Source organism: Ostrea edulis, chromosome 1 (assembly GCF_947568905.1).
Source record: "Ostrea edulis chromosome 1, xbOstEdul1.1, whole genome shotgun sequence".
Taxonomy (NCBI): Eukaryota; Metazoa; Mollusca; class Bivalvia; order Ostreida; family Ostreidae; genus Ostrea; species Ostrea edulis.
Genome location: NC_079164.1, coordinates 38,355,712 through 38,369,521, shown reverse-complemented (window position 1 = coordinate 38,369,521; position 13,810 = coordinate 38,355,712). Strand labels below are relative to the sequence as shown.

The window sequence follows — 13,810 nt, the reverse complement described above, 5'->3', positions numbered from 1 at the left end:
TTACCAGTTCATCATGGCACGACAAAGCATGTTTTTATTTTGGGTTATATAGCAAATTTACTTTCATCAAGATTGTGAACATGCAGACATCAACTTACTGAAGAAGAAATTATATGAAAATAAATGAATAACAATGTTATTGTGGTTGAAAGAAAAAGTTCATGCAGTGTCGTTTTTTGTCAATAGGGGATTTCGAAACAAACAAAATGTCAAATTATAAGATCTAATTTAAGTATGCCTAACTTTTAGACTAATATGAATTTGACATGAAAATGTTGGAAAATTAAAATGAATTTCTTGTTAGAATTTCAACTGGTGGGGGTGTCATCTTCAAAAGAAGATATGAAGTGAGTTGTTAGAGTAACAGTGTACATGTACTAGTTAATGGGAGAGTGGACACGGCGTCCACACTGTAAGTCACTGTCTCAGGTGACAAAGCCTTTTTAATGTATGTGTATTGAATGGGTACCTTTACGCGTATCATCAATCAACATAAGTTACCATGATATTGAAACAATTAATGCGGGCATTACCCTATTGGGTTTAAAAGCAAAATAAATAATTTTTTTATATAAAATAATTATCATTAACGATTTTCAAATTAGAATCCTTAATTAATTGTTATCAAATTACATGTACATGTATTGATCTGTTCATTTTGGTTACATTTATTCTGAATATGCATATGATAAAAATTTCAAAATACTCTACATCGTCATAATAATTATCTGACTTCCTTTTAAAACATGGATGAAAATATAAATATCAGCAATATTTGTCTATTCAATTTATAAAATCATCGCCTACATATGTAGCTCAGAAGGTTAGCACGTCGACTGCTGAACTGTAGATCACAGGTTCAAGTCCAGGAGAGGTTTTAATTTTTTTCTTCAGATTGCTTTTTACTAAAACAGCATTTTTTGACTGGGTAAATAAAATAAATTTGAATGTATTCAATTTCAAAATATTGTACACATCCTCCATTTTTCATCCATATCAAATTTCTCTGGTGTAACATACCTCCTTAACTCACTATAGACACGGTACTGTATATTTGTATAGTTATATGAGCCCTTGCAGGGTTTGACACTAAGGCACGTCCGACCGACCGAGACTACTAAATGATAGGTCCGGTCGGGTAAAATGTTTATTTACTAGTCCGACTGGTCGTGTTAAAAATATAAACAAATTTAAGAAACTTTACTTTAAATCATAAGATATTTTAGTCATAAAAAAAAATAACTGTAAAGAGTTTGCGAGCAATTTTGAACCGCATGATGACATAATCTCTATCTTTAGTTCTAATAAGTTGCGGTCGTAAGTGATGTTCTACGACATCTACACATTGTTAATGTGTGTAAAGTTATGTTTTGGTTAAATAGAATTATTGAATTCATTTTCATTAAAAAAAACCAACAAAACAGTTCATTTGAATTGAATATAAGAAAGTGTTTATTAAACATATGTGCGGGAATATGAAATCTTGTCCTCAATGAAAACAAAAGATGTCTCAAGAAAGAAAAAAAAAGGAAAACATTGGGAAGAAACAAAGCAGGGCTTAAATAGAAATTTTAAAAAAAATATTGAGGTCAGTTTATTCTAAATGGATTAAAGAATTTCCGTGCCGGTAAAAATTTAAAGAAATTGAAAAAAATTCGTAACATATTTGAATAATGGGTGACAATGTTTCATTGTATAATATAGAAATCAGACCTAGCCGGAAATGATGCAATTCGATTTTTTTTAAAGTTTGCATGAAGTTGTTTTTTATTGATTACATTACATAAATGTAAACATCCCCACATGGAATTTAATTTTAAGGCACATATAATTGTATGTATTAATTTACTTCCACCCCCTTCCTTCTATTTCAAAATATTCATAATATTAATGACAATAAACTTTTATCTTGGCAAGTAATATCTATCTTTCCCGCAATGTCTATGCATGAATAAAAAGTACCAAAAGTGCCCGAAATGCAGAATTTGAAATCGAAGCCAAACTGTTCACTTCCACCTTGGACCCATTAGTATTCTGTTCTTGATGAGAACCGTTTGTTCCCAATCTCTAATCATTCCGTCTCCGATAAGAAGCAATCCGTTCTCGCCGAGAACTGATCCATTCAAACCATTCAGTGTTCGTTTCCCAAACAAAAACATTTATTCCCAAACTGTTCACCGTTCCACTGGTGTAGTAGTACGCTTCTTCAGGGTCTGTAATTGACCTTGAGGTACTTCGTAAGATTTTTCAAAAAGATTTCCCTCCTTTATATATTCTTATGTATAAAGATACTTCAATGTAGACTACAATATTATGCATGCATTTGTACCTCTATGGTTCATAAGACTTTTAAAGGAATTTCCTTTACATGATCGACCTACATGTAGATGTTAAACTTTAAACCCTTGTGGCCCAGCTAGAGGCTGCCAAGACCCTAGTGGTTGTGATGTGAACAAAATTGATTCTATACTATACGAGGATGTTAATACAAGGATACATGTTAACAATTTACTTATCAATTTGACAAAAAGTACCTGCGAGGGTTTTTTCATGATGAGATCTTTAAATAATTTTCATATATGTACGTAAAAATTTATAAATCTCATTGAGACCCCATTCTGACATTAGGATTTATCTAATGATTTGAAAAAAAAAACAAGAGATGTTTGTAAAACACATATGCCCCCCATGATGCAAAATTGAAAAGGGTTATACACACACATCATTTACTGTAAACGTATTATATTTGGCGTGTACGATATTTGGCGGAAATCGTTTTTTCAACAAGTTAGCGTAGATTTGATTTAACGCATTCCTGAATTACTTTAAACATCTAGATTTACGGATGGCATTTAGTGATGTACTTGATTTAGCGGAAGCTGCGTTCCGCCAAAGGCGCTAAATAGAATACACAGCCAAATGTAATACATTTACAGTAATTGATAGCAGTATCATCAATTCAAAATATTGAGCAGACAATATCTTCCTATGTCAAGAGTGAATTGTCCATGTGACCTAAAAATCAATAGGGGTCATCTACTCCTTATGCTGTACCAGTGTACCAAGTTTGGTGTCAATCAAGCAAATAATTCTTAAAATATAGGAGACAACATATTACTATGTCCAGTTCAACAACTGACTTTTGACCTCAAAATCAATATGGGTCATCTTCTCCTGAAGATGTACCAGTGTACTAAGTTTGATGTCTGTCCAGCAAAAGGGTTATCAAGATATTGAGTGGACAGTATATTACTATGTCCAGTTTGACTTTTGATCATGTGACCTCAAAATCAATAGAAGTCATCTTCTCCTGAAGATATACCAGTGTACCAAGTTTGATGTCTGTCAAGCAAAGGGTTCTCAAGATATTGAGCGGACATTATATTCTTATGTCCAGTTTGACCCTTGACCTTTGATCATGTGACCTCAAAATTAATAGGGGTCATCTTCTCCTGAAGATGTACCAGTGTACCAAGTTTGATGTCTGTCAAGCAAAGGGTTCTCAAGATATTGAGCAGACAGTATATTCTAATGTCCTGTTTGACCCTTTGACCTTTGACCATGTGACCTCAAAATCAATAGGAGTCATCTTCTCCTGAAGTTGTACCAGTGTACCAAGTTTGATGTCTGTCAAGCAAAGGGTTCTCAAGATATTGAGCGGACAACATGTGGTCTACCGACAGACCGACCAACAGGTGCAGACCAATATGCCCCTCTTCTTTGAAGGGGGGCATAAAAACTTTCATCTTTGTTTCATAAGAAAATTTTTGTGTAAATTACATTGACCTTTTTTTATGGGTCTGTGTTCTTCAGAATATTTTTTTTCTAAAAATAGCATCTTTCTACTATTTTTCAATAAACTCCCTTTGGAAGGGGGTGGGGGTGGTTGTCTTTCACTTTAAAGAACTGATATTTCCTTTACCAATGAAGCATTATAATTACAGATCCGGTTAAAATTCTCCCCTGTGGTTTTTGAAAATGTGAAAACCTTAAAGACACAGCTAACAGACTAATGACAAATTCAGATAAGAAAAGCTCACTTGAACTTCTAGCGTAGGTGAGCTCAAAATGTTCCTTGTACTGAAGATACTAATAACACTGTCAAAATGAGAAAACATTTAACATCCTATTTTGATCTTGCAATTAATATGACCACAGGATTTAAAAAATCATATCTATTGCTTGCAAACCAAGTATGTTTAGAGGCTTTTTGTGTTTTCTGTGTACTTTTGCCAATCTCTTATCGTGACTTTGGCCTTTATACATGCATGTATAATGTCCTTGAATATACCTGTTACAATCTTCCAAACCTTGAGTTTATGAAATCAGAGCTCATCTCAACATTTCAATTTTAAAAAATGAATTTCTTGTTCAAACATCATCTGACCCACTCACCACAACATTATTGCTTATGTAAACATCTACATTATGATACAGGGAATTTTTTCTCTCAAGTTAAATAGCCTACTTGCTTGTCAACCTGCCCTTCTGTCCTTGAACAATAAAAAATAACATCCTGTAGTGTAAGGCTGAAACGATACGCCCCCTTCATGATACGATACATATTGCAATGCTTATGCAGCGATTCAATACTTTCGATACGATATAATGTAAAGGAGAAACCAATAATAACATTGAAGAAAAATTAATTACCAACATTCACAATCATAATTTTAAAAGCAAAATGTTTCCAAACTGTCAAACGGTAAGATGCCTGTTGGCTCTGTACTCTGTAGTTTAAACCGATGATGTTCATTATCGTTTTCGTCAGACTCAAGGCAAACAACAATCTGAACATTATTGGAATCTATCTTGTGTCATGCAGGTATGTTAGAAAATATTAAAGTACAAGTCAGATGCATTTTACTGAACCCGTTTGTAATAAATGTATCGAATCGAAAATCGAGGCAATGAATCGAAAATCGAGGCAATGAATCGAACATTGAATCGAGCATTTATATTGAACAGTATCAATATTTCGGTGAATCGTTTCAGCCCTACTGCAGTGTATACAATTTAGTTATAGGGTTAAGATTTTCTTAGTACAGAATCTAGACACAGGGGAGGTCACTCTATATGATAAGCAGAAATAATTGTGAGATCTAATCTTGGCATTAGCGAGAATGTTGGAATTGCCAAAATTAAACATTGCCATTTCATACCTATAGATGAGAATCAACCTATCATTCCTAATATCAACAGTTGTTCATAATACATCCACAGATGATAGGTTTCACATTACTAATGTCTCTCTCTCTCTCTCTCTCTCTCTCTCTCTCTCTCTCTCTCTCTCTCTCACACACAATAAGCCAATTGAATATACTCTACTAGTTTCTTCCATTTTTCAGGAGTATATATCTATATATTTATATTGTCTTACAGATCATACCCTCAATGCTAGGTTAAGTTAACTCAGTTCAAAAGATTTCACAGAGAATATTGTATCGAAACTAAAACAAAAATTCAATAAAAGTTTAATAATTAATCATTCTTGACAGGTGTCGCCACATGAACAACCTGCAATATAACGTTTCTACATGAAACTCTCATAGGGAGTTTTAGAAATAGAAGAGTATATTCAATACACCATCCAACCCCCTGCATATTTTTCTAACATTATATTTAATACGCAGCTAACTTGACCCATCTTTAAACCATGATTGACCTACATTACCAAAATGCTTCCAGAAATGTATTTGTAGAATGTATATAGGCTCTCCTTCCCATTTGGAATCTTTGAGTAAATAAAATGGTGTCTGTCACCTCAAAACTACAAAGGTTATCTAGTGGTTAGGGTCAACTAGAAGTGTGAGGACAGTCAGAGACAAAGTTTTCCTGTTGTCAATTGGATAATTCAACAATTAGTGTATGGCATAACACAAGTAAAAATCCTCATGATCTTTGACCCTATGACCTGATAATCTGTAAGGGTACGTCATCTACTAGTTTTGATTAGCTTGCTAATTAGAAGAAGCTCTAGTTTTGAGTCAGATAACTGATGTATGCATTCTAAAGATCCCCATGACCTTGAAACCTGGAAATCGACCTTGAAATCTGAAAATCTATAGAGGTCATCTAATAGTCATTATCAACCTGCCTATTAAGGAGGTACTCTACATCGTCATACTGGATGACGTTTTAAAACATGGATGAAAATATAAATATCAGGTATATATTTCTATTCATTTAAAAAAACATGAATTGTTGAATGCTGAACTGTAGATTGCGGTTTTGGGTCCAGCAGGGATTTTATAAAAAGAAATTTCAGATTAATTGCTTTCTACTAAAACTGCATTTTTTGACTAAATAAAGTAAATCTGAAAGTTTTCTATTTCGAAATATTGTTCTACATATCCTCCACTTTTCATCTATATCAATTTTCTCTGGTGTAGCATTCCTCCTTAAATTTGATGACTGTCCAGCAAAGGGCTCTCTAGATACTAGGTGAACATATCCCATCAACTCACCCACAGACCTAGACGTGCAAAGCATATTAAAGGAGAATAATACTGTATTTCAAATGAATTTTTATCCATAGCCTGAACTCACCAGTTGAACACTCAAAATTGCGGTGATCCATAAACTGGGTCAGGTTGTGAAAGATAGCACCGCAGGCGTCACATCGCAGGTCCGAGGCTTCATCAGAGTCAAATTTGGGGAGTTTGGCGGCTGGGCCGGTTGTTTCTGACTGAACTTCATCTCTCAGGCTGTATTCCATTACTCCTAAATAAAACATGGGAGAAAACATACTTTTATATTCTTTTCACAATGGACTGTAAGTCCGTGCTCATGAATAGAAATCACCATCAAACACATTGTTAAATCAATGCTTGATTTCTAGTCCCACGTTTTTTAAATTTCTTCTGCCTTTAGAACATGTGCATATAATTCTACATGACATTTAAAACAATCAATTCCTTTGAAAAAAAAATCAGAAAAACCCAATACTAAATATGCTTTTAAAAACCCACTCAGGTTCAAGCATAAACTTTAATTAAGTAGTGTACAACATGTCAATTTAAAAAAAAACAACTAAAATGTGGTGTTCCATCCTCCTCAAAATTTCTACTTTTAAACAATTTGATAATGTTCTTCACATGATGAAATCTTTACAGTCTGAGGCTGAGAGCATATAAGGCTATGGTCTAGCGAGAACAGTGTGACCTTGATGTGTCCATGCATAATTCAACAGAACAGTACTGAGTTTAGTCTACCTTGACTGGGAGACATGCTGTCTTGGGAAATGGAAACTCCGGGGGTCTCTTCACCAGTTCCTGCTAAAAGATTTTCATTTTCTTCCTCTTCATCATCACCTGGAGCCAATTAATTATAATTTATTCATTCAAATAATAAGGAATACAAGTCAAGCAAGTTTTTTTCACAAGGTGTCAGAAAGAAACAATGATAACATAATTAAAATCGAACACCTGGGTGGGGTGGTCTATCAGGTATCAAGAGACTTAACACAGGAGGGGGTGGGGGCCCAATAAGTAGGACCGAGTTATAGAAGTTACTTTAAAAGTGAGTGACAATTCAAAAGTACATCAACAAATGACATTCACTTACATTATCATGCAGTTTAAAAAAAAAAAAAAGACACGAAAAAAAAAAATCCATGTTAACCTTATCAGAAAATCTTTTGAACTTGTATATTACTGTATTTTGTGATATAGGAAATCAAAATTTTGAAGTATTTACTTTCTTTTTAGAAACGTCACACTGTTATACCTGCACATATAATGATAAAAATCTTTAAAAAAAAAAAAAAGGTTCACAGATTATAATACAAATCTTTCAGGGGAAAATGAACACAATTTACTTACGTTTACATAGCCTCGGTCGTGCTTGTTTTCTGCGTGACATTTTTATACTTCAAATATTGTTAATTCCGAAAACACTAATTGAAAAACATGCAAAAGAAACGCTTTCATTCTTTAGAAGATAAAAAAATTCGTCTATTTTCGATCCAGTCAAGAAGGAAAAGCGTTTGCACAATTTTCCTCTGAAAGCTTAAGCACAGCATGTGGGATTTTTGCTGTCGACGTCAGAAATAAATATTGAATAGCTCTGTAACTAAAGCACCCCCTGGGGAGGGTCCATTGGGAGTTCGGCGCGCATCGACAGCTGCGCGGCTCGAAGTCCCGCGCGACCCGAGCCGATTGTTGAATCAATACTGGTAATTTCAGCCGCGTTAGCTGGGTGTATGGAACTATAATAAATGATCCGATCCAGCTTTCCTGAGGGAGGCGGTGCATGCTGGCGGTCCCAGCAGGGTTCCTTTCAATCATCGAGTCGTCTCACCTAGGTTAAATTGAAAGTAGAATTGCAAAAGAGTGGGAAAAGGGAGTTAATTCATATTTGTTTACATTGACTAGATTTTTTATTACTAGTCAAACTAGATCTAGAATGGAAATCTCAAAAACGTACCATCTCATCATGAATCATTACAATATACGTATACAATAGTTTCAAATGTTGTAGATTGTCATGCACGCCTTATCAGACGATAGTTATTTCTCAGTACGAGTTATCAAAAGACCTAATCCTATAACAATTCCTGTACAAATTATCAAGAACCCACATGCCCTCCCGAATTTGCAGGATATGGAAGACGACGCAGAAACGTTCGTTTCCATTGGAACACCTTTAGAGTTCATTGATGAAGGTTATTTTCTGATACGCTTTTTTAAAGACAAGAACTGCATCCCATATCCAAATTTAAAGGCGATGAATATTACAAGGGAAATTGCATGTAGCAACAGAACTCCGCTCTATGCAATGCAATATAGAATCCCCTTAGAATGCTTTTAGTTATTGTCACTCCTATGGGGTCATTCTTTGTACAACCCAAAATAAGTACCCGTAATTCATGCCATGGGAAAGAAATAATCTAAATACGTGTAAAAAAAAAATGTATTTTTTGAAATATTTCTGATGAACAATTCAAGAAATATATTGACAAGTCAAATGCAGTGTGCAATTTAAAAGACACATTACTTGGTTTTACCTCAGACCTTAAAGCAAAGATATTGGTGCAGTCTTTGTACTAAGCAAGGTTGACATGATTTTGTACCATGCATTATAATGAATAAACATTTGACGGGTGTATCATGGGCCGTGGTAATCTCAGCGAGATTCATCGGGGCTGGATATTTGGATATTTGGACTGAATCTCATACCAATGTCACATAAAGTGATTCGGGAAATCTTGCCTGAACTTTGGCCACTTGTTGCAATTAAAATGGGTTAAATTGAATTTCTTGTCCGCTTCAACTTTTCGCCTTAGACATCCTATTAACTCCCTATCACAATGAAATATGCATTTCTTACCTTTAAAAGGTGTAAATCCCACAGAATTTCAAGTTGGCTATTTTCGAAGCCATTGCAAACGGCCACCATTTCATATTTTACCTTCTCAACACTGAAGAGTTCCGATAATTTAGGACGCCTTCAAATAGATTGATTAAATGTTACACAGTTTTCTTTTTATTGCTTTTAATTTTTATGCTTAAATGCTTTGTACAAAGTAATTGTCAACCAGTAAGTTCTGTATTTTCAATCATAGTACAAATTGTCATGAAGTAGTATATCGGAACTCTCCAGTGTTGAGAAACCCAGGTATGCAAGCGGGCAACCACCATACCCTCTTGCATAAACCCACTGCCGATCACTGGGATCAAACTCGGGGGGGGGGGGGGGGGGGTCGCAGTGATAAGAAACAAATGCATTAACCACTATGCTACTCGGACACCTGAATAGAATACCTTATGCTTAATGAGAACAACTTGTATCACAAAATATGAATAGAAGGATTTGTAATTTATATTTCTTCAAGATTCCATAATTTAGATATCCCTTATACAAACAAACCATATATGTAGAGAAAAGTGTCCATTTCTAGATGAACCTGTAAAGAAACCCCAGAAAGAGCTGCAGGCTGTGGGAGTGGGCACGAAATCCAGACCACGCTTCCACGGTGCCTTCACAGGAGGGTTCTCTGCTGGGTACTTCAATACAGTCGGCTCCAAAGATGGTAAAGTATTACTTTATTTTGGACAGCAGATTGACATTTCAATCCACAATTGATTATTTGATATATACTAGTACATGTATTCTTGATAATGTTAATGTACATATCAATACTTTAGAATATATTTTTCGTAGAAAGGAAAAAGTGGTACATGTATTAAGAGTGATGAATTGCATAAATAAATCTGTTTTAGAATCTTATTCTCGTGAGACACATTTTTACTACCAATAATGTTAATTTATTTTCGTAGGATTCACACCTTCAAGCTTTACTTCATCAAAGGAAAAGAAGAATGAATTTGCCACTCAGAGACCAGAGGACTTCATGGATGAAGAAGTAAGCCTCTCATGTATACTTTCATAATGTTTTCATGTTTGATAATGAAATCTTTAATCATATCATTGCCCTAGAGGCAGCAGAAACACAAATATTGGCATAGAGGTGCGTTTTCTAGGTAATGTTTTTTGTAAATACAGGTGACTTGAGATGGCTCGAACTTCGATCTCTCGAAGTTCTCGAAGTGAAGTTGGGTCCCTTACAACACATTTCATTGTTTTTCACTCTCGATCTCTCGAAGTGGTGGTAGCGTATACCCAACTTTACCCAAGCGTGTAATAATTTCCGCTTGGACCTTACCTGGATTTTATTGACTGCCGGTGTTTACATAGTTGAAACATCGCCCAGCTTCTTTGTGGCGGTGACACACTTGAGTATATAATTTTACCCCTTGCACTGGGGTTTTGTGTCGTGATGATTAAAATTATATATAATCCGACTACGAAAAAAATCTATAATTTGTTTTGACTTGACAACGAGAGAGTAAGTTTTATACATAATTTAGAGATCTACAGACTGTTAAATTTTTAGAGTTTGTTCTTTGTGTAAAGTTACTTTAAAACATCGTTTTACTCATTCGTTAGAATTTTTGCTTTGGGTAAAGCGACATAACATTGTGCTCTGTTTAGTTTGCGATAGTAAAGGATCATCGGAACTTGGTTTTGTATGCCTATCTAAGCATGATTAAAGAACAAATAAATACATAAACTTTGAAATGTTTTTATTAATGCAAAATAAAGTTTTTTATTTTGATATCAAAGTACCTGATGAATCTGAAGGAAAACATGTCAAAACGATATCATATGATCTTGTTGGTATACATTTCCGGTTACTGTAAAATCTTAACCATACCGGCGGACCTTCAATTTCCGAATTTCGATCTCTCGAACTCTCGATTTCTCAAAGTTTTATCAAGGTCCCCTAAATTTCGAGTTATCGAGAGTCAAAATTAGGGCCAAATTAGAATATTAGTGTACCTAGTCCTTTTTCACAAAAGATAGGTTTGATGACTGGCAAGAGCTGATTAAATTATGGGAGTAAGATATGCAATACAGTTGTAGTAGTAGACAGAACATAAAGAACTTATAATCCCTCGTTTGTCAGCTTGCTTTTCTGATGATGTGCTAGAGTGGCTTACATTAATTACACAAATTTAGCAAAGATGAGTATGATCGGTCCTTGTCTTGGATGTCCACTTCATGTTACACAAACTACATGTAAGAGTTTGGGAAACCTTGACAAAAGTGTACAGTCACTGAATAATCAGAATTGCCTTGTCCATAGATTATCGAAGTTATATTTAAATTCAAAATTCTTTTGTGTCTGATGAATTAAGAAAGGTAAACATAGAATTTTAAAATGATATTCTCTACAAACATTTGACAGGACTTTGCAGAGCATGGGATTGCTCCAAAGAAGTTTCAAACATCAGAATCATTCACCTCGGAGGACAGGAAGCGTCAGAGAAATCAAGCCATTAAATCCGCCACAGTAGACTCTCTGTTCGGGTCCACCACTGCACTGGCAGACCTCATCATTCCAGAAAAGTATGTATTGCTCTGTAAGAAATGTTTGTATCATTTGTGAATGTAAATCTAATGCTCTGTAAAAAATGTTTGTATTGTTTTTAAATCCACAGTCAAATGTATCCATCTTGTATAAGTACAAAATGTTCACTGCTAAAACTTAGGCTGCACTCATATTCTACAATTGGAGCTGAAATTGATTTGATCAGTATCATCAGCATAATTGAGGATACATATGCTCTGTTTCATTACCTTGGATGAAAGACAAGTTGTTGCTATATCAGCAAACATCTACTTTCTTTTTGCACTTTGTGTATGTACATTAGAGAATATCAATTTTTTGATTGATTTTTTTTTGCCAACAATTTCAATGTTCCTGAATACAGTCCGAAGTGCCACTCATAACTTCAAAGCAACATACGCACATGTTGTAAGATATTGACATTTGTTTTGAGGTTTATTTAGGGATTCATGTAACTTCCAAGCTATAAATAATTGTTTTGGTTTGAAGTATTAGATTCTTACATGATAATTGTTGACAGGTTGACTGTTGGAGTAAAACTTCTACGTAAGATGGGCTGGAAAGAAGGCCAGGGAGTAGGTCCACGTTATGAAAGGAAGAAAAAATCATCGAAAGTCTCAAAAGGTAACGATTATACTCGTATAACAAATTAGTGAAAGCATTAAAAAAAATTATACAAATATGTGAAAGTCTGAAAAAGTAACGTATAGATTCACACAACAAATTGATAGAAGTCTCAAATGGTAATCCAAAAGGAAAAAAAAACTTGTATACATGTAGCATAGTGAAAGTCTCTAAACATAAAGAATAAAATCATACAACAAATCGGTGGAACTCTGAAGAATAAACTCGTAATTACTCAATGTTTTCCACCTTGCGTTTATGTACCTTTTTTAATTTCTTTGGTGTGCTAGTATTGATTTAGATACTCTAATTTCTATCTCAGATTCTCAAAGAAAAGTGTATGGGTGTTCTTTTCACCAAGAAGACAGTGAGGTATGGTGTATATACAGTAGATGATGAATAATAGAAACAACAAAATTCACTATAGTGAAGTAGGAGGATGACAAGAAATTTTCTTTTGTTATGTTTTGTCATTGCTTCATTTTAACCTTTAACACGATTTGAGCTGAAAATTTTCAAATTTTATTTTTCCTTTATTAATGTTTGAAATGCTTATAAACTAAGGTATTTCTAATGGTCAGCAAAAATTTGGATGTCAGTTGTCGAGGTACATGGGAGATACAAGCTAATGCTTTTTAAAATATGCCTGCATAAAGCATTGCATTTTATACCCTTATGTGTTTTCAAAAATGAAATTTATTTCTTAAATGAAGAACAATTTACAGCAACAGCAATGCAGTCACCCAACAATTAGATACTGAGAATTCTACATGAATGATGAATTATCTAACCATTTTTGCAGGAGTCCAGTGACGAAATCCCAGATAATGTGACATTTGCCCCTCGAGATATCAACCCCATCAAGATAGGGGCCAAGGACAATGTTCATGGTATAGGGTATAGTGGTCTTGACCCCAGAAAGGCCCTTCTTGCCACTCATGTGAACCAGTTTCCGACACCAGCCATCACAAAGACGGGCAAACGGGGCATTAGAGGCACAGTATGCATTAACGAGATGGCAAATAATTTGTAACTTATATTTTATCAAAGTAGTGATTTAAAATGTTTGGAGAAAAAAATGGAAAACTCTTCTCGTCCCCTCCCCCCTCCTTAAATGAGAATAAAGGTAAGGGCAAACCTTTCAACATTTTGGTCTCATTTTGATCTGTATATGGCTAAACATTTGCAAACACTATTCATCAAACTATCTAAGATTAATGGCCAAAATCTTTAAAGGGTTATTTTTCAATCTAGAATAATGAATTCTGAAGT

At 34.5% G+C, this 13,810-nt stretch overlaps 2 protein-coding genes across 2 annotated transcripts in view; one reads left to right on the top strand and one right to left on the bottom strand.

The window, feature by feature from the left end:
* Window positions 1–8,331, bottom strand: part of LOC125657205 (zinc finger protein 423-like) — a 42,111-nt gene extending 33,780 nt beyond the window's left edge. The window contains exons 1-3 of the mRNA XM_056148164.1: window positions 7,824–8,331; window positions 7,215–7,313; window positions 6,550–6,723 (exon numbers count right to left, since the gene is read on the bottom strand). Of these exons, the coding sequence (XP_056004139.1) occupies window positions 6,550–6,723; window positions 7,215–7,313; window positions 7,824–7,863 (313 nt within the window). The 5' untranslated portion in view covers window positions 7,864–8,331. The remainder of the gene's footprint in view (window positions 1–6,549; window positions 6,724–7,214; window positions 7,314–7,823) is intronic.
* Window positions 8,332–8,547: 216 nt separating this feature from the next.
* LOC125658602 (uncharacterized) overlaps window positions 8,548–13,810 on the top strand; it is a 66,019-nt gene continuing 60,756 nt past the window's right edge. Inside the window, exons 1-7 of the mRNA XM_048889934.2 lie at window positions 8,548–8,665; window positions 9,902–10,033; window positions 10,281–10,366; window positions 11,753–11,913; window positions 12,435–12,538; window positions 12,861–12,910; window positions 13,341–13,538. Coding sequence (XP_048745891.2) covers window positions 8,605–8,665; window positions 9,902–10,033; window positions 10,281–10,366; window positions 11,753–11,913; window positions 12,435–12,538; window positions 12,861–12,910; window positions 13,341–13,538 — 792 coding nt within the window. The 5' untranslated portion in view covers window positions 8,548–8,604. The remainder of the gene's footprint in view (window positions 8,666–9,901; window positions 10,034–10,280; window positions 10,367–11,752; window positions 11,914–12,434; window positions 12,539–12,860; window positions 12,911–13,340; window positions 13,539–13,810) is intronic.